Source organism: Oncorhynchus kisutch, linkage group LG29 (genome assembly GCF_002021735.2).
Source record: "Oncorhynchus kisutch isolate 150728-3 linkage group LG29, Okis_V2, whole genome shotgun sequence".
Lineage (NCBI taxonomy): Eukaryota > Metazoa > Chordata > Actinopteri > Salmoniformes > Salmonidae > Oncorhynchus > Oncorhynchus kisutch.
The window spans coordinates 15477796-15499169 of NC_034202.2; the positions used below are offsets into that span (position 1 = coordinate 15477796).

General features: G+C 44.7%; 2 protein-coding genes across 4 annotated transcripts in view; one reads left to right on the forward strand and one right to left on the reverse strand.

Moving 5' to 3' along the window:
- The window catches only part of akna (AT-hook transcription factor), a 34114-nt gene extending 28504 nt beyond the window's left edge, over nt 1-5610 (forward strand). The window contains exons 15-19 of one of the 2 annotated variants that reach the window (XM_031808855.1): nt 1997-2125; nt 2552-2671; nt 2873-2989; nt 3113-3272; nt 4096-5610. In XM_031808855.1, coding sequence (XP_031664715.1) covers nt 1997-2125; nt 2552-2671; nt 2873-2989; nt 3113-3272; nt 4096-4375 — 806 coding nt within the window. In that variant the 3' untranslated portion in view covers nt 4376-5610. The remainder of the gene's footprint in view (nt 1-1996; nt 2126-2551; nt 2672-2872; nt 2990-3112; nt 3273-4095) is intronic. The other variant, XM_031808857.1, reaches the window with a different exon arrangement.
- A 440-nt stretch (nt 5611-6050) lies between these two features.
- stxbp1a (syntaxin binding protein 1a) overlaps nt 6051-21374 on the reverse strand; it is a 44379-nt gene continuing 29055 nt past the window's right edge. The window contains exons 14-20 of one of the 2 annotated variants that reach the window (XM_020466207.2): nt 19372-19510; nt 17935-18044; nt 17425-17526; nt 17198-17283; nt 16193-16347; nt 10917-11074; nt 6051-8138 (exon numbers count right to left, since the gene is read on the reverse strand). In XM_020466207.2, the coding sequence (XP_020321796.1) occupies nt 10962-11074; nt 16193-16347; nt 17198-17283; nt 17425-17526; nt 17935-18044; nt 19372-19510 (705 nt within the window). In that variant the 3' untranslated portion in view covers nt 6051-8138; nt 10917-10961. The remainder of the gene's footprint in view (nt 8139-10916; nt 11075-16192; nt 16348-17197; nt 17284-17424; nt 17527-17934; nt 18045-19371; nt 19511-21374) is intronic. The other variant, XM_020466208.2, reaches the window with a different exon arrangement.

A 21374-nucleotide genomic window follows, 5' to 3' on the forward strand; every position in this document is an offset into this window, starting at 1 on the left:
AACTAGACATGTAACAGAGAATGCCCACTCAGCTCAGACCCTGACCAACCAAAACATAGAAACATACAAAGCAAACTATGGTCAGGGTGTGACAGTACCCCCCCCCCCCCCCAAGGTGCGGACTCCGGCCGCAAAACCTGAACCTACAGGGGAGGGTCTGGGTGGGCATCTGTCTGCGGTGGCGGCTCTGGTGCTGGACATGGCCCCCACTTCACCATAGTCTTAGTCCCCCACCTTGTCCGCTTCCGTGGCCTCCTAGCCACGGCGACCCTACTTAATGACCCCACTGGACAGAGGGGCAGAAGCTCGGGACAGAGCGGCGGAAGCTCGGGACAGAGGGGCTCTGGGCTGAGGGGCTCTGGCGCCTCTGGGCTGAGGGGCTCTGGCTGACTGGCGGCCCCTGGCTGACTGGCGGCCCCTGGCTGACTGGCGGCACTGGCGGCCCCTGGCTGACTGGCGGCCCCTGGCTGACTGGCGGCCCCTGGCTGACTGGCGGCCCCTGGCAGACTGGTGGCACTGGCGGCCCCTGGCAGACTGGCGGCCCCTGGCGGCACTGGCGGCTCCTGGCAGACTGGCGGCGCTGGGCAGACGGGAAGCTCCGGCAACGCTGGAGAGGAAGGCTCTGGCAGCGCTGGACTGAGTAGCTCTCGTAGCGCCGAACAGGCGGGAGACTCCGGCTGCGCTGGAGAGGCGGGAGACTCCGGCAGCGCTGGAAAGGCGAGGCGCACTGTAGGCCTGATGCGTAGTGCTGGCACTGGTGGTACTGGGCCGAGGACACGCACAGGAAGCCTGGTGCAGGGAGCTGCTACCGGAGGGCTGGGGTGTGGAGGTGGTACTGGATAGACCGGACCATGCAGGCGCACTGGAGCTCTTGAGCACCGAGCCTGCCCAACCTTACCTGGTTGAATGCTCCCGGTCGCCCTGCCAGTGCGGCGAGGTGGAATATCCCGCACTGGGCTATGCAGGCGAACCGGAGACACCGAGCGCAAGGCTGGTGCCATGTCAGCCAGCCCAAGGAGACGCACTGGAGACCAGATGCGTAGAGCCGGCTTCATGGCTCGGTGCTCACTTGGCTCGATGCTCACTCTAGCCCGGCCGATACGCGGAGCTGGAATGTACCGCACCGGGCTATGCACCCGCACTGGAGACACCGTGCGCACCACAGCATAACACGGTGCCTGCCCGGTCTCACTAGCCCCCCGGTAAGCACAGGGAGTTTGCGCAGGTCTCCTACCTGGCGTAGCCATACTCCCTGTGAGCCCCCCCCCCCCCCAAGACATTTTTGGGGCTGACTCTCGGGCTTCCGTCCGCGCCGCCGTGCTTGCTTCGCCAACTCCATTCTCCGATAACCTTCCGCGCACTGCTCCATCGAATCCCAGGCGGGCTCCGGCACTCTCCCTGGGTCGACCGCCCACCTGTCTATCTCCTCCCAAGAAGTATAGTCCATACTCTTGCAGTCCAAACCGTACTCCCATGTCCATTCCTCTTTTCGCTGCTATTGCCCGTTACCACGCCGCTTGGTCCTGTTGTGGTGGGTGATTCTGTGACGGTTTTCCTTAGGTGAAAGAGAGTCAGACCAAAATGCGGCATGGCTATTGCGATCCATGTTTAATGAGACAAAGTAAACACGATCAAAAACAAATAAACGTACCACGAAAACCGAAACAGCCTCATACTGGTGCAAAGTAACACAGCGACAGAACAAGGACAATCACCCACAAAACCCAACAGGCTACCTAAATATGGTTCCCAATCAGAGACAATGACGAACACCTGCCTCTGATTGAGAACCATATCAGGCCATACATAGAACTAGACAAACTAGACATGTAACAGAATGCCCACTCAGCTCACACCCTGACCAACCAAAACATAGAAACATACAAAGCAAACTATGGTCATGGTGTGACACTTTCATTCTTTATTTACTAGAATGCTATGTTTTCTGGGTACCCTATCAGAATTTTTGGGGGATTTAGTTTGTTTTATCCTCCAGCGACAGAGTCGGAGCATTTCCAGTCTACACCCAGACTTCGGTTCTCCAGGCGTATCCCAGTGTCCCCTGCAGCGTGGGGAGGCAGCCGTGGCAGAGCAGAGACCGTTAGGAACAGCGGAGCCCACACAAGTAAAAAAGACTTCTGTTTAATATACAGTATGCTACACGGTGATATAAACGTAAAATATAGTATTTTAGGGCTGTCAGAGTTGATCAGTTAACTCAAGTACATTTTTGGTAATATTAGTACACATTTTTTATTGTAATTAATCGCATTGTCTGAAAGTGTTCAAAATACCCTGAAAACATCCCAAATACATCATCTATACAGCTAAAAACAACAATACCATGTAAAACCGTGTTGATGTTGAGCTTAAAGAAAGTGTGCTTTATCAATTTACCTGCTCTTTTTCTTACCGCTACTTTGGGAAAAATCAAGACTTCAATATCCCTTCTCATGCTTTCTGTATACAAAATATTGAATTACAGCTCAATTTCAGCTATTTCTGATTTTGCGATTAATCGTGATTTATCTGTATTGTATTGTGATTGCAGGGCAGCATGTCAGTATGTCTGTAGGTGGAGATGGTGGTGATAAACCTGACTGTAGAGGGAGGCAGGCCCCTGTGTGTCCACAATGTTCCCCACAGACACACAGCCATGGACACTCTACACGTAAGAGCTTCTCTCTCAGGTTGTGTCCCAAATGGCATCCTTTGGGGTCTGGTCAAAAGTAGTACACTACATAGGGGAAAGGGTGCCATTTGGGACACAACCACAGTCTGTGGTGTAATGGTGGTTTGTGTCGATCCTGTGCCGTCTCCACTCCTTTCTTCTAACTCTTTATTCTTCTTTCTCTTTTCTTCTGACTGACAGGACCAGACGGGGGTGGTGGTGACACTGAGCCTGTCCACAGTCACACTGGTCTTCATTCTCACCACTGTCCTACGTGTGGAAGGTCTCAGACGTACCGGAGCACAAGCACGAAACACGGTGAGCAACACATGACATGTCCAAGTTACCATCTACTTCCATTTACTTCCTGTTTTATGTAGTGCTGTATTGCTTTGCCATTTTAATTGACAACAAATGTGTACTGATTTTTTTTATTCGCAGACCGACGGACAGAGAGCGACTCAGGTCCCGCCCACAGAGGCAGCTGGCCAATGAGCTCCCCCCACGGTGATATGAGAGGCGTGTACTTTGCAGCGCCGCCCCCTCCTGTGCTGGGCAGTGTGCCGCTGGTTCAGTGTGTGCCAGTGTGCCCACCAGTTCTGTGAGTACCCTGCTCTCTCTCTCTGTCTGGACATGATGAAGTGGCCGTTAGGTCTTTCTGCTACAACCCCATCTGTTGCCAACCCTAATGAAATCCCTCAGCGCTGAGACTCACGATCTTGTGGTATTTGTTTCATTAGTCCATTGTTGATATAATCCCAAAATGTTTTGAATGTCAGCAATCAAGTTTTCAAGATATATAACTTTCAAAATACAGAAATAGAGCTGGTATGATATGATGTAAAACACAGCACACATGGTGCAGGAGTTCATCTTTTGGCCAAAATCCTGACTTGAAGATGTAGGTGGTTACATTTTGCATAAATCATCTAATTATTTTATTAGTGTGAATATTTCAATCACAAATCTGTCATGATTTTAGCATTAAAATCCCACTTTCTTCCCCTATGTATTAAAGGTGCAATATGCAGAAATCGCTCTGCCATTTCCTGGCTGCTAAAATTCGAATAGTTCGCCTAATTTCAGTTTCTGTATAGTGTAGAGAATCATTGTACCATCTAAACCGCTGTGAAATATATTTACAATATTTTGGGTTGTTGAATCTTCAGCTGTTTGAAGCTGGTGTACAAAACCAAAAGTAAAAGACGCAAAAACTAAACATAAGAGCGGGAAGCATAGAAATAGCACACACAGAACAGATCTACCGCTTCTTAGACTTGCTTTCAATGACCGACCTTTAACGCACATGTCTTTGTGAATTTGGTCAGGTCGCCCAAAAAGTGACACATTGCAGCTTTAAGAGGGGTAGTAAGTGTCGTTAGAAGGGCTGTTGTTGTGATATATACCTGGCTTGTTCCCTGCAGGTACTACTCCAGCCCTGTGATGAATGTAGCTCCATCCCAGCCCCAGCCCATCTACGTGTCTCTGGGTGGGGGTGTGGCCACTGGGGTTAGGGGTCATCATGAGCAGGTCCGAGGTGGAGCTGGCCATTCCCTGTCTGCTGACCAGCGCTCTCTGAGCAGCTCTCTGAACCATGCCATCGAGGCGGCCAGGGGGATGAGGGAGGCCTCTCGACGCATGGCCCGCACCATCGCCACCGGACTGCACCACCAGGAGGCGCTGTCACAGTCCTGCATGTACTGATGGACCAGACCAGACACACACACCGGGGGTTGTGTTCATTAGTGTACACCGTAGCAAAAATGTTTTGCAACTTAAAGGAGAACAAGCGTTTCTTATTGGAGACGTTCAGGTACTGGTAGTCCCTCCCCGTTTCGGTCTGTTTTCTTCCGTTTGGGGTCTAGTGAATATGACCCTGGCAAGTCTTTGGACCAGCCACTCTGTACTGACATGGACATCTCTAAATGTGAAGTTATTGTACTGTGCACCTAGTATAACAGTTCGGTATTTGGGGTAACATGAAGCAAGTTCCTGGGTACAGATCCTGGGGCCTCAAGCCAGTCATTCAGCTGCAGGTTTCTTGGTTGCAGGGAGTGAGGAACTACAGACCCTTGACATCAGTATTTGATCATCACCCAGTGGCTCAGCACTGATAGGAAAGTAGGGTCTACAAACTGTACTTTATACAGGTTACTACAGGTTACAGCTTTAGATGAAAGGTGGAGTGGCTATGTTGCGATCTCAGGTATCATATAGAAACAACATTTGTGGGATCTGGCAGCTTAAGTGGACAACAGTAGCAGTTCATCTCGTACTCATAAAAATGCACTAGAATCTGCATATTAATGATTTACGTTTCGAAATAACGGACATCTGCACATGTTTAGTTTGCTATGAAACCTGGAATTAGTTTTGGATGTTTGTTTTGTTACATTTGTACAATGGATGTGAGACAAAGAAATTAAATTGCTGCTATGGATCTTCAGATGAGATGAAACATTCCCACATTTTACCCTAATTTATTGATTTTAAATCAGGGTTCCTCAGCTGGCGGCCTGCAGGTGGTTTAATTTGAAATGTTTTTTATCAAACATATCCGTTTCAGTTTGCAGTCTACCATTGATTTGGAATTATATTCCCGACCTTTCGCTCAACAAAAAAGAAATCGTGGCGCGGCTGAATCAAGTTGATGATCCCTGTTCTAAATGGTTTGTTTCAATTTTATTCTTCATCATTTGTGTAATAATGAGTTAATAACGTTAGTAATTGGTCGTATTTTTATAGGTGTCTTAGTTTGTGTTAAACACAAAAATGAGACTTTAGGTATACACATTTCTATGATTTCGGAAATGCAGATTTAAAAAAATAATAACCTGTCTTATGTACTTTGATTATCAAATGATTGTTTTTTAACTAATATTTTTGTAGCAAAATATTTTTATTTTTACTTTGAAGCCAAATAAATGTTTTTGGTGAAACAACTAATAGTTATTAAGTAAGGCTGATGTCGGTTGTGACCAGATTGTTACTTTTGGCCATGAACTGCAGGTACAGTATGGATAAGTCACCTGACGGTCACTGTCAGAGGCCCGTCCGTACACACTGAAGTTGTACAACCATTTTGATACATCGCAGCGTTTCTCTGCACAAAGAAATAATAACACAAGCATTGAAGAAACACTACACAATGGATGTATACACTTGTATCACAGCCGTCATGTAAAATGTGCTTGTAGATCAGTCGTACAACCTGGGTGTGTGTATGGGGTCAGAGGTCTTCAGGGTCTGACTGCACAATGTGAACTGTGAGCCGCAAAATGAGAGGGTTAACTCCGATACTCTACAGTGAAGAACGGCAGAATTGCAAACAGAGTACCTTACAATGTAGCTACAGTAAGAACGTGCTGAGTCTTTCTCCTTGTAATGGAAGCCAATTTATTAGACAGCCTTGGTACATTGGTACACATGAAGTATAGTTGTGTTTGTGCTTCAACACTCGCAAACATAGAATCCCAATGAGTTAAACAGGTTTAGGACAGACTTACATTTTCTTTATTAACATTTTTTCTCTCTGATAAATAACTTTGATATACATGAATTGAATAGACAGAGACCGTCTACAACAGCAACTGATAATAGGAAACAATTCAAATTCAATTAAGCGTTTTCATCACGGTAAACCCATAGTGCAATATACAACCTGTTTGGCCAGGAAAGAGAAATAAAAAATAGATATAAAACGCTGAAATGGTGTTACATTTTCTTTGCAAAGCCATTCGCCGTTGGAAGAGTTAACATTGCACCAGCAGAGAAAAGCTAACGGACAGACAAACAAAATATAGATATTAGTTATTTTCCCAGTTCACCACTACAGCTACAGATAAAACACAGACACATGTGGCTTCACATTCGTATTGTTTTAAAGGAAATCTTTTACTACTTCACTGTCAGAAACATCAACAGTCTACAGTGAGACACTAAAGACATCAACGTATGGCATATACACAACACACTACTCAGTGCATGGCCCGGTTAAACATTTTGATACTAACCAATGATGACTTACACTGAGTGTACAACACATTAGGAACACCTGCACTTTTCCATGACCAGGTGAATCCAGGTGAAAGCTATGATCCCTTATTGATGTCACCTGTTAAATCCACTTCAGATCAGTGTAGATGAAGGGGAGGAGACAGGTTAAAGAAGGAGTTTTAATGCTTGAGACATGGATTGTGTATGTGTGCCATTCAGAGGGTGAATGGGCAAGACAGAAGATTTAAGTACTTTTGAACCGGGTATGGTAGTAGGTGCCAGGTACACCGGAGTGTCAAGAACTGCAACGCTGCAGGTATTTTTTTCAGCTCAACTGTTTCCTGTGTGTATCAACAATGGTCCAAGAGCATCCAGCCAACTTGGCACAACTGTGGAAGCATTGGAGTCAACATGGACCAGCATCCCTGTGGAACACTGTTGACACCTTGTAGTCCATGCGCCAACGAATTGAAGCGGTTCTGAGGGCAAAATTAGCAAGGCGTCCCTAATGTTTTATACACTCAGTGTATAATGTGACAGGATACAATACTGAAATACAAGCGGCCCTGGATTATTCTGTAAACATCTGCAAGCAATGGCCTTTTTGACACTAAAACGTGAAATCTCTCCAGAGAAAAAGGAAAAGGATGTGGCGAGTAAATACAGTCTTAGGGCTGGAGGAGGGATGCTTCTAGCATTCTGTAGCTATTTACAGAGTCCCGTTTTTCTCGATCCTCAGACCTAGGGTCAATCTATCTGTTTGTCACTGTCTTACTCACAAGACAGAACTGTGATTGAATGATTTCTCGAGTTGCTTTTGGTTACGGTATTACCACACTGAAGGATAATGCATTAACAGTACGGACAATGTTCAGGCATGCTACTGATACAAACATCTCGACCAGCTAGGATTCTCCCCCCTGATAGGACAGGGATGAGTTATGTTGCATGTTGAGTGATGTGATTTTACTGGGCATCACTCCTCCACCTACTACCAATAAAAATCAATACCAAGAAGATAAACTGAGGGGACAAACAGAGAAAACCTCTACCTTTTACACTTTCTAGCAGGTTTCATAGCATACGATATTACATTTGGTACTTTCAGTTTCAAATTGCCTTAGTTGATGTTTAAAATTATTTTTTTTATTTTTTAAATACTTTCTGTTATTTGCATCCATTTTAAAATATGAGAATACTTGCAAACATGATTTAGATCTTTTTAAATATTTATCTTGTTAATTAACGCTGTCATAGTTTTTGTTTGTAGTTATCTTTTTTTCCCTCGAGCAAGATGCATACAGAATGAACGTAGGATCTGGGGAAGGTGACTGGGGGGGGAGGTTAAGGTGAGAAGACTGGAAGGAGATGGATGGGGCTGGGCGATTTTAGCTTGCCGGTTCCTCGTCTGGTTTGTTCATGGTCTTGAGCTGTTCCAGGAGGGCGGTGGGGGTGAAGACGTGGGTCGATCCTAGAGAGGTGGACAGATACGCAGCAGAGGACACACAAAGACAGAGCATGGTATTAGAGTTGCCCAAACATTAGCTCGCTAGGAAAATGTGTTTTCAGCTCTTGGCTCAATGCTTCGATGAAAGCACTGTATTCTTGAGGGAATTATTTTTTGGAAATAAGATAAACATAAGTACAACCAAAAAACTTGAAATCATAGTTAAATGCCAGGATTTAAAGAATGTATTGGTTATCATTATTGGTTATAATACGATGTGTGGACTATTCACACGTTTTTTTTTAAATCAAAGAAGATTGGTGACTTGTGATCTAGTGCCTGCCAACAATTCAAAAAATTGTATGTCACATGCAATTGAATCGCTTGTGATTGGACAGTGATTTACTGACATCACAGAGCTGGCTTCTGTGAGCTGCAAAGCACTGGTGGTAGGAACCCTGTGACTACACCTATAGGAGGGAGCAGCAAATCAGGTGTAAGTGTGCGCATGTGATCGAAGAAGCTTTTATCGCAGTGCATGCAAACAGTCTAAAAGCAATATGAAAAATCAGGTAAAGACAACAGCAGATTTCTGTCCAGCCATTCTCTGATTGGATGACATCAGGGAAGTAATTGTGCCTATGCATGTAAATAAAAACGTGAAATTAAAAACTAAACGTAACAGCACCACCAAAATATGAATGAGCTGACTTTTTCATAGCTGAAGACACATTTTGGACACAGTATAACTCAGGAGGCAATCTTATGATTGGAGTAAACCAAACCTTTCTCCATATAGTTTGTCATCGAGTCATTGAATGTGTTGATGGCTTACCCTCCATCTTGGACAAACCAAGGCTTTCGTTCATAAAGCAAACCGCTGGACCAAAGCTTTGATTTGCTCCCCACACCTACTAAGCAGTTGGATTAGTATTATTGTTATTCTTCATCTGTTTGTTTCTGAAGCAAAGCTGAATGTTTGTCATTTTGGCTCACCAAGGTAGACGCGTAGGTTTATCTGTGCTAGGTACAATCCATTTAAAGCTCAGTAAATCTGATTGCTCATTGCCAGTTAGGCCTTTCTAGATGTGATATTGACAGCCAATCAGGAGGGCTGGTTTATCCCATCATCAATAGGTACAGGAGAGGAAGAGGCGAGTCCATCTTAAGTTGGGTCACCATGGTGATGCAGGCATCTTGGGTGTATGGGAGGGTGGAGTGGGGTGTAGGTGAGCACTAGTCACAGATCAACTTTGGACTGGCGCCTGGTTCTCTCCTGCCTCTCTCAGCGTCTGAAACACACAGCTTTGCAGGGCTCTGGCCAGAAACACAGTGAGCCACGTTGCTCCCCAACACCCACTACATGGGGTAGGATTATATCCAAACACCAAATAACAGAAACAAACAGTCTGAGTAAATTAACAATGGACATTTCGTTCGGGACGGGTTGAATACGGCAGTATATGGTAAAGCCTCCATACTGCACGTGGTGATTGATACTTAGAAAAAAATGACCAAAACCACAAAACCAAAAGTTGTTTGAAAAAGATATGGCTTTAGCAGATAAGCAAGAATGAGATGGATGCCCTTTAATGTTGTGTTCAGGGAAACTCACTTAGGTGGCAATTTAACAAATTGTGCAGAATATCGCCACCGTACTTGCAATTAGACAAAATCCCCAAAATAGGCAGTGATGCGGTAATTGCTAATATTGGTGTTTGAAAAATATACCTTAACTAGACTATGTGCTTTTAGAATCCTGTCTCTGTGTACCAAAACCCATATTGGTCTACAATTGGTTGACCATACTGTATAGGCCACATATGGTGTCGCGAAAGGGAAAATATGGAGCTATATGACGAACAAAGTGAGGGGGAAATCGTGAAGGCTTTTTATGATGTGTCGCATATTTTCTAGGTGCTAAAGCATATCGAGTGAACATCGCTACATTCCCAGTGTCAGTGTCTGCAGAGAAGCACTGTGTCCGAGCGAGCAGAAATAGCAGTAGGGAGCTGAAGTTTATTTGTTGACCGAATGGTGTGGAGACCAACATTAGTGTTCTCTGCAGATGACTCCTGGGCCATGTAAGCATGCATGTGATGTCTGGTGGACCGAGAGAGCGTGAGTTGGAGGAGAGGTGGAGGAAGTTGAAAGATTGGGAGCAAAAAAGACATCTAAAAAATAAAAAAAAGACAATCCTTCCTTGAAAGCCAACATCAACTCAAGGACCTATCCTGAAAAAAAACCCATTAAATCAAGGTGATTGTCTTGGAGGGGTTATTTACAAAATAATTAGACAGTAATAATAAAGGAATAAAGATGATTCTCGGGGGTAGATTAAATCTGCGCCAACAAATGATCAATTCTGGGAAGCAGGTTACGAAAAAGTCTGAGGGGCGATTTAATCCACCCAGTTGAGATGATGTGGGGGTGGAGGAGGGGGAGGGCAGCAGGGATGGGGTCAGGACGCCTGTATCATGGCAGGCCCACATAGGCTTCACATCCTGAAGGCCCAACAGATAGATACTGCAACACATGCCAATTCTATCTGTCAGCATGACAAGGCCAATCACTATTGGCTGTGGGGGTCACCAATCACACTGTCTTACGCTGTGGGTGATGGCCTGCAGGAGGTGGAGCCTGAGGTGACTGGGCCATGCAGTGAGCCAGGGGCCAGACGGCCATCCCTGAGGGTGGGGCGGAGTTCAAGCAGTAGTGAATGTAGTAAGAGGAGTACGGAGGGAAAGAAAGCCCTTGTGCTGTGGGCGTTCAGAAAGGGCTTCTTTGCGCGGCTGCCTTTACTTTGTCAGAGTGTGATTTCTCCCTCCCTCCCTCTCTCTTTCTGTCTCACTCGTCTGAGCCTGCGTCTGGCTCCTCAAAGGACACCCTAGTGGACTCTCGGAAGTCAGGGTGCTGCAGGTCCGTTAAGAATTTGATGGGGGTGATGGTGTGGGTGGAACCTGTGGAGGAACAGAGGGCGCTTCACGCTCAATTCTCATCACATGTCACGCCCCCCATGCCACTTTCTCTTTTCTGCCACTTTCTCTGCCTTCTCGACAAGAAGGGGTTAAACACACCACTGCACTACTCACATACTGTGAATACTCACACACGCGCCCACACGCAAACACATGGACATGAAACCCAGACGCACAGAAAAAGACAGGGCACAGCTGCAATTGAAAGACAACAGTGTTTTAGACAGAACAAGACTGCATCCAAAAGCATAGCACAGCAAAAAACAACAGAGACACACTCCCTTATGACAAGGACTGGCTGACCAGAGAGACAACATTCAATAAACAGGGAACACACGTCACCCAAAAGGGGTTAACACATATCACAGGGGGTATCTTAGAGAAGTGTTCATCAGAAACAGAACGTTTTCCTCCAGCTAAGTCGCTAGACCCTTAAGTAAAGTCTAGCACTAACAGAATGAGTGTTGATTGCCTCAACAGGCAAACTAGGGTCATGACATAAGCTTACTCTTCAAGAATCTTTACTGACTGGGATTCGTGGTGTGGTTACAGTGGCTTGCGAAAGTATTCATCCCCCTTGGCATTTTTGATATTTTGTTGCACTACAGCCTGTACATTTAAATGGATGTTTATTTGGATTTCATGTAATGTGTATACACAAAATAGTCCAAATTGGTGAAGTGAAAGAAATAACTTGTATCAAAAAATTCAGAAGATGTTAAAGTGGTGCGTGCATATGTATTCACACCCTTCGCTATGAAGCTCCTAAATAAGATCTGGTACTTCAGAAGTCACTTAAATAAAGTCCACCGGTGTGCAATCTAAGTGTTACATAATCTCAGTATATATATACACCTGTTCTGAAATGCCCCAGAGTCTGCAATACCACTAAGCAAGGGGCACCACCAAGCAAGCGGCACCATGAAGACCAAGGTGCTGTCCAAACAGGTCAGGGACAAAGTTGTGCAGAAGTACAGATCACGGTTGGGTTCTAAAAAAATATCAGAAACTTTGAACATCCCACAGAGCACCATTAAATCCGTTATTAAAAAATTGAAAGAATATGGCACCACAACAAACCTGCCAAGAGAGAGCCGCCCACCAAAACTCACGGACCAGGCAAGGAGGGCATTAATCAGAGAGGCAACAAAGAGACCAAAGATAACACTGAAGGAGCTGCAAAGCTCCACAGAGGAGATTGGAATATCTGTCCATAGGACCACTTTAAGCTGTATACTCCACAGAGCTGGGCATTACAGAAGAGTGGCCAGAAAGAGCCATTGCTTAAAGAAAAAAATAAGAAAAAACATTTGGTGTTCACTCCCCAAACATATGGAAGATAGTACTCTGGTCAGATGAGACTAAAATGTAGCTTTTTGGCCATCAGGGAAATCGCTATGTCTGACACAAATCCAACACCGCTCATCACCCCGAGAACACCATCCCCACAGTAAAGCATGGTGGTGGCAGCATCATGCTGTGGGGATGTTTTTCCATCGTCAGGGACTGGGAAACTGGTCAGAATTGAAGGAATGATGGATGGCGCTAAATACAGGGAAACTCTTGAGGGAAACCTGTTTCAGTCTTCCAGAGATTTGAGACTGGGACGGAGGTTCACCTTCCAACAGGACAATGACCGTAAGCATACTGCTAAAGCAACAATCACGTGGTTTAAGGGGAAACATTTAAATATATTGGATTGGCCTAGTCAAAGCCCAGATCTCAATCCAATTGAGAATCTGTGGTATGATGTTATGGATACAAGTATTCTGTGTGTATCCTGTGTGTTTTTCTTTTCTCCCCATCTCCCCTACTCACAGGTGGCAATCATCATTCCCCAATCAGTCGCTAATCTGAAGACACCTGCTCCTTTTCTCCTACCCAATCACAGTTCCTTTTCCTTGGTTTAAAAACCCTGTCAGTTGTTTTTTCAGGAGCAATCTCTCTGTAAATGCCATATGTTTGTAGAGCTCTTGTGTGGTTTAAGATACATGTCACTTTGTCCCCACCTGTGAGTATTGTTTTTGGTTATGGTGTTTGAGTGTTTGTTTGATGGTGGGAAAAGGGGGTAACCAGACAGTTCGCCCATGGGCATACACTACCCGTAGATAAACTTTGTTAAATACACTAGTTAGAACTGGGCGGACCACCCACTGTATTTTTGGTTAGTTAGTTAGCTGTGGTTGAAATAGGCGAGTCTAGCTTAAGGTTTTTTTGGATGCTTTTTGTATCTTTCCTTGGGTCCAGCTCAGCCATATTTGTAAATCAAATGATACAAACCCTCCCAAAATCTTTTAATTCCAGGTTATAAGGCAATAAAATAGGGAAAATGCAGTGGGGGGTGAATACAAGCCACTGTATATGGGAGTAAGGAAGCTAATTAAGGTCATATATGCTGTTGTGTGGATAAGCCAGAGTTTTAATGAAGTACGGTCGAGTGCAGTCGGAGGTCAAATGAGAGAAAGATTATCCGGATGAATTCTCTCCTCCTTCTTTATACACCTGGGGTCAACATAGTGGGAACAGAACACAGTTGCATTGGCACTGATGATGGCAGACACGTTGGCATTTGTGTCCTGCTGACCACAATGAATGGAGACTAGGGCTGTGGCGGTCACAAAATTTCATCAGCCGTTGATTGTCAAAGCAAATAACTGTCGGTCTCACGGCAATTGACCGTTAATTAACAAACACATTTAGCATCTCCTGGCTTCCACATCTAGCCTACAAGCCACTGATGCAGACCTTTGGAACATCTGCGTTTTAAAAAGTCTAATAAATCCATGTAATATAGCCTAAACCTTCACAATAAATCCATTATTTATTATAGACAGGTCTAAAGAAGAATGATATGAATAAAATGTAGTTTCTTTCAGAAGAACAGAATATCATACTCGAGTTGTCCTTATGTTAGGCCCAGATCTGGCTATGACAATTGGCTGTGGGCTATGCTAGTTCACTTAGCAGACAATTTTTTTCTTAGAATTCCATGCCATTATTTTATAGTATGCAATTGAACAAAGCTAAATAAAATAGAAAGGATATTTTCTCCAAACGATTTCCAGGGAGTGTGCACATGCGGCTATTTTTTGTGGAGTGGTTAACAAAGAAATAGGTATCTATATGCTAAATTTAGAGTTATTCATGTAACTTTAGTTGCTCTACAAACGTTGGGCTATATGTTTACATTTGTAATACATTGTAAGGATGCATGATGCGACTCTAATGACGATTTGAAAAAAGTCACTTGAAACGCATGAGCTCTGCTTTATTTTTTGAGCAGGCTGTACACACTTCATCAGTCTCTCATTCACAATTTGACAAGCACTTGATAATGTCTAGAATTTTACAGCGGCATCCCCTTTGTGTGGCCGTAATGCCCCCTAAAAAAAGACATGCCTTTTGCGGCCAGTGGCCGTTGTGCCCTTCTCCCTGAGTGCTGCTCGCTCTGAATCACCTCTCACTCACATGGCTCTCCATCACGTGATCGGGTCTTTCTCACAGGCTACAAGTGAAGACAGACACATCCGGGACGCAATTGCGCGGGTCCTTATCCAATTCCGAGGCACATATTGAAGATATTGGAAGAACTGTCCACATTTAATTTTCATCAGCCAACAATATGAGTAGGCCTAACTAACAGCAAAAGCACTAGCCTATGTCAATCTACTATCCCCCATAGTACAAAAGTTGACCTATTCTGTGCGAGAAATGCATATTCCAAACAGTCTGGGACAGATGTGGGATGCGATAGATCCCAAATTAATACAACCACTAGCATAAAAAAAAAGTTTTTACTATTAGTCTGTTTCTTCACATTATAAGAGCAGTAATGCGCACATTAGTAGGCTAAAAGTGCAAATGTTCCATTAACGGAAAACACCATTATCAAAAGTGCCCGCAAATGTGATTATGCATGAAATGTTATTATAAAGGTGCAGTTTTATGGTGAAAATGATCTTCCCCCATCTTGAAACTCACACGCTGCTTATGTATGCCAGTTAGACTCTACACCCTTTGTAAAGAGGATTAATGATTCATTTTAAGAAGTTATTTGGCCACTTTATTTGTAATACAAACCTTATCAAAACATATAGACCTATGGGCTAGGCAACATGAGGTGTGTGACTATGATTCAAAAAAGTGCTGGGCATCATTCACAAGTCATAATATATCATTCACAAGTGATAGGGTAATATTGTCACCCATCAGACTATTCTTGATTTAATCTTGTCTTTATTATTTTGTATATGTGTGAAATATGTATCGAAACAGGGGTAGCGGGAAAAAATACATGTCATCTATGCACTTATAGCGAATGGAGGACACTTTTCCCATGGTTCATTTTCATGCCAGCTAGGCAGGCTATACTCCTGTTGTAAATATAAGCAATGTGCTTAACATTAGGAAAGTTGAGAAATAAATATAGTAGGCCTAACCTATAGAAAGCTGATGGTATCCTCCTCTTTTTCGATTACAGATTTTCGATGACATTTGCATTGATACCAGAGTGATTAGAGGGACAATTGAGTGCTGAGTACTAGGTAGTTAGTACGTTTGGTAGGCGACCAGCAGCAGCATCAGAGCATGGAGAAGCCTAATTACCGTGACTAAACGATCACGTGGAATTTGACTGCCTTCATGACTTGTGACCGCCGGTGTGGCGGTAATACGGTCACCACAACAGCCCTAATGGAGACCAATAACAGAATTAGCCAGTACGAGTGTCAGTCAGTTAGAGAAGTACACCCATTTCCCAATCTACTTCCTAGTCCCCCATCCCTAGGCACTTTGTGTAGACCCTGAAAATAATTGGGTAGGTATAAGCCATTCCACCTAGCCAATCAGAGGGCATGGTGGACATATTACCTATTCAGACTGTTCAGACCTACAACATGTGCCCAGAGGCAGGGGTTATATGTCCATTCGAAATGAGTCTGCATTCTTGCATAAATTAAAGGCAAGTGTGTTAATGTACCAGTAAGATCAGTCTATGTAAGTGTATTTTCTCTTAGGACTGTTCTGTCACACTCCCTATGGGGGAGTCTCTCCCTACCCCGTCGGCCTGCGCTCAGTGGCGCCCCCCGGTGTCAGACTCACCAATGATGGCCTCCCACTTCCCGTTGGCCTGCGTGACCTCGTAGGCAGAGCGCATCTCGCTGAAGGACGCGCCTCCGATGATGAAGACCATGACGCGCGGCCCGGTGCGGTACTCGCCTGGGGTCTTATTCTTGTGCCATTGGCCGTACCGGGCACTGTCAGGGAGGGAGAAGCACAATCAAAAAGGGTGGCATATCACAGTGTTACTCTTCTTCACTATTTCACCACTGCTGTACTGGGCAGAGGAATGGGCAGAGAGAAAGGATCTTTCTCCATGTGGAGACAACTAGCTATGTAACATATCAGCAAACCACATCATATGATAGAGCAATCTGATGCCGCACTGCGCAGTTAATGATGTGGCATGCAACCATGGGCTGACCAATGTGATGTCTACAATGTAGTCGGTCTGGAATGCAACCAGTGTGTGTGAATGTGTGTTTGGCTGCATCATGGCTGTGCAAGGCGTCTAGTGAAATGTGCTTATTTCCCAATGAGTCAATAACATTGGGGCTGGAGAATGAATGGTGGTTGGTGGTGGAAGTGGCTCCCATTCTCAGCAGCACAGATCCCATGTCAAATCAATACACACACAATGAAGGTCTAGTGGGTGGAGGGATATGCAGGGGTCAATGTGTCAGCACTCTCTCATCATTCCCCAGTGCATGCACACCTACCACTGTGGTAGTAGTATGAGGGTTAGATGCCTTGGCTTTGTCCCAAATGGCACCCTATTCCCTATATTGTCCACTACTTTTGACCAGAGCCCTCTGTTGCAGTACTGTATGTTTGACTGAATATACAGCCATCTGGTTGTCTTTTCTCCTGTTTGTCACTGCTTAGTTCCGCCCTTCACTCTTTTACAGCCAATCAGAGTATTCACCTCCCCTCTCCCTCAGAGCCGAAATAACTATTGATCTATGACCCTCCTTGCTTTGTCATCTCAGTAGTGCTACTACACTGCAATGCATTCCAGTGTGTGTGTGTGTGTGTGTGTGTGTGTACCTGACTGCAGTGCTGCTGAAGGAGGCAGAGGAGCGGGTAGATATGTAAGGGTAGTGCTTGGTGTCCAGCTTATCTTCAATCACATCCTGCAGGGATGACAAGGAGAAAGGCAGAACAAGAGCATGGTCAGCAAATATAGTACACAGTAAAGACAACTGGGATGGCCTGAAACACACACACACACACACACACACACACAAAGAGACTGTGTATGTCCAGTAACTGACCTCCATGATGTCCTTGACCAGTGGTGTCCAGCGTGACAGCTGATAGGTCTGCTCACTCACACGTTCCTTCCTGTCCAGCTTCTTCCCCCTGCGGAGGGTGGACTAGAGGGAGGAGAAACATGGGGTGAAAAATAACAAAGGAGGAGGGTTAAATTACTGCAAATATCAGTCTGATTGAAGTGTTTAATTGAGACCCATATGAAAAGAATAGAGAGAGAGAAAGAAAGAAAGAAAGAAAGAGAAAGAAGGAAAGAAGGAAAGAAAGAGAGAGAGAGAAAATGGGCAGGAGAGCTGGTGACAGAGAGGGAGAGAAAAAAAATGGTCAGGAGAGCTGGTGACAGAGCGCGAGAGAGAGAGTGTATGAGCATGAAGGAGAAAGAAAGAGTTTGTAACAGGTGTTGAAAAGGTGGCGGTGCATCTGTGTCCTTGACTGCAGCTGCAGGACGGACAGAAGAGGAGGCTGGCCAGACACGAAGTGGCCAACAACAGGAAGTAGGAGTGCTGACTCACGTCTGTGATGATGGGCACACCCAGGTGGGCCATGTTGGTGATGATCTCACTGTCCTCGGGAGGGATCTGGGCATGCTGGATGAGCTTGTTCAGGTTCTCCTCTGTGATGCCTATCCAACAGCACACCACAGGTTGTTAAGCTCTTATAGGTTAACTTTTAAGCCTAATTTATACACTATGTACTTGCACAATGCAAGAAAGCAATTAGCTACACAAAATGGTGATACTGCGTAGTTGGATGAGTTACAAATTGCGTCTCTGCATACATTTGCATATTGCTACGCAACTACTTCCATTTTGCACAGCTTGATGGAAGTATGTAAATAGGGGAAAAAAATTGGCTTTAGGAATAAACAGGAAAAACTGATCCTAGATCAGATCGTAGAGTTAGGGTTGTGTTTGAGGCCAGGGTTAGGGTTGAACCAAGATGTGGTTATGAAGCTAGGGTTAGTTATGGTTGAGGCAGGATGGGGACATGAAGCTAGCATTAGGGTTGTGGTTGAGGCTAGGGTTAGGGTTGAATTGGGATGTGGATATGAAGCTAGGGTTAGGATTATAAGGTTGTGGTTTAGGTTAGGGTTGAATTGGGATGTGGATATGAAGCCAGCATTAGGATTAAGGTTGTGGTTTAGGTTAGGGTTGAACTGGGATGTGGATATGAAGCTAGGGTTAGGATTAAGGTTGTGGTTTAGGTTAGGGTTGAACTGGGATGTGGATATGAAGCTAGGGTTGGGATTAAGGTTGTGGTTTAGGTTAGGGTTGAACTGGGATGTGGATATGAAGCTAGCATTAGGATTAAGGTTGTGGTTTAGGTTAGGGTTGAATTGGGATGTGGATATGAAGCTAGGGTTAGGATTATAAGGTTGTGGTTTAGGTTAGGGTTGAATTGGGATGTGGATATGAAGCCAGCATTAGGATTAAGGTTGTGGTTTAGGTTAGGGTTGAACTGGGATGTGGATATGAAGCTAGCATTAGGATTAAGGTTGTGGTTTAGGTTAGGGTTGAACTGGGATGTGGATATGAAGCTAGGGTTAGGATTAAGGTTGTGGTTTAGGTTAGGGTTGAACTGGGATGTGGATATGAAGCTAGGGTTAGGATTAAGGTTGTGGTTTAGGTTAGGGTTGAACTGGGATGTGGATATGAAGCTAGGGTTAGGATTAAGGTTGTGGTTTAGGTTAGGGTTGAATTGGGATGTGGATATGAAGCCAGCATTAGGATTAAGGTTGTGGTTTAGGTTAGGGTTGAACTGGGATGTGGATATGAAGCTAGGGTTAGGATTAAGGTTGTGGTGTAGGTTAGGGTTGAACTGGGATGTGGATATGAAGCTAGAGTTAGGATTAAGGTTGTGGTTTAGGTTAGGGTTGAACTGGGATGTGGATATGAAGCTAGGGTTAGGGTAAATGTTAGGGTTAAAAGTTGAGCATCTTTCAGTTTCACCGTTCTTGAGGAAGATGTAGAGGAGGATGATGCGGATCTTGTCGTGGGTTGTGACGTTGGTGTCCAGCAGGATGGGCACGATGGCCCTCATGGGGTCCTTGATCTTCTCCCCTTCAGCATCTGTACCCATGGCCAAGTCCTACATGCCACACAGACAGGAGATTAAAGATGCATCCCAAATAGCAACCCATTCCTTATATACAGTGCATTCAGAAAGTACTCAGACCCCTTGACCTTTTCCACATTTTGTTTACGTTACAGCCTTATTCTAAAACATATATTTTTTTAAATCCTCATCAATCTACACACAATACCCCATAATGACAAAGCAAACAGGTTTAGACATTTTTACAAATGTATTACAAATAAAAACTGAAATACCTTATTTACATAAGTATTCAGACCTTTTTCTATGAGACTCAAAATTGAGCTCAGCTGCATCCTGTTTCCATTGATCACCTTCGAGATGTCTCTACAACTTGATTGGAGTCCACCTGAGGGAAATTCGATTGATTGGACATTATTTGGAAAGGCACACACCTGTCTATATAAGGTCCCACAGTTGACAGTGCATGACAGAGAAAAAGAGAAAAAACCAAGCCATGAGGTCGAAGGAATTGTCCGTAGAGCTCCGAGACAGGATTGTGTCGAGGCACAAGGGTCTCAAAAAATGTCTGCAGCATTGAAGGTCCCCAAGAACAGTCTCCCCCATCATTCTTAAATGGAAGAAGATTGGGACCACCAAGTCTCTTCCTAGAGCTGGCTGCCTGGCCAAACTGAGAAATTAGGGGAGAAGGGCCTTGGTCAGGGAGATGACCAAGAACCCGATGGTCACTCTGACAGAGCTCCAGAGTTTCTCTGTGGAGATGGGAGAACCTTCCAGAAGGAAAACCATCTCTACAGCACTCCACCAATCAGGCCTTTATGGTAGAGTGGCCAGACGGAAGCCACTCCTCAGTAAAAAGGCACAAGACAGCCCACTTGGAGTTTGCCAAGAGGCACCTAAAGATTCTCCGACCATGAGAAACAAGATTCTCTGGTCTGATGAAACCTAGATTGAACTCTTTGGCCTGAATGCCAAGCATCACGTCTGGAGGAAACCTGGCACCATCCCTATGGTGAAGCATGGTGGTGGCATCATCATGCTGTGAGGATGTTTTTCAGCTGCAGGAATTGGAAGACTAGTCAGGATCGAGGGAATGATGAATGGAGCAATGTACAGAGATATCCTTGATGAAAACCTGCTCCAGAGTGCTAAGGGCCTCAGACTGGGTGAAGGTTCACCTTCCAACAGGACAACGACCTTAAGCACACAGCCAAGAAAATGCAGTAGTGGCTTTGGGACAAGTCTCTGAATATCCTTGAGTGGCCCAGCCAGAGCCCGGACTTGAACCCGATCGAACATCTCTGGAGAGACCTGAATATAGCTGGGCAGCGACGCTCCCCATCCAACCTGACAGAGTTTGAGCGGATCTGCAGAGAGAAACTCCCCAAATATAGGTGTGCCAAGCTTGTTGTGTCATGCCCAAGAAGACTCAAGGCTGTAATCGCTGCCAAAGGTGCTTCAACAAAGTACTGAGTAAAGGGTCTGAATACTTTTGTAAATGTGATATTTCAGTTTCTTATTTTTAATACATTAGCAAAAATGTCTAAAAACCTTTTTGCTTCTTCATTATAGGGTGTAGTGTGTAGATTTATGAGGAAACTATAATACATTTTAGAATACAGCTGTAATGTAACAAAAACGTTGAAAAATTAAAGGGGTCTGAATACTTTCAGAATGCAGTGTAGTGCCCTATACTGTACAAGTAAGTAAGTTTGGGAGTCGGAATGGTAGACGGGTTGGGAAAAACGCGGAAGGCAAATTTTGTTTGAATGCATTCAGTTGTGCAACTGGCTAGATATCCCCTTTCCCGTTCCCAATAGTGTGTTTCTGTAGCGTGAGGCAGCTTGATGTACAAGTCCATCCCTTGGACAAGACGCTAGTCTATCGCAGGGTCGTA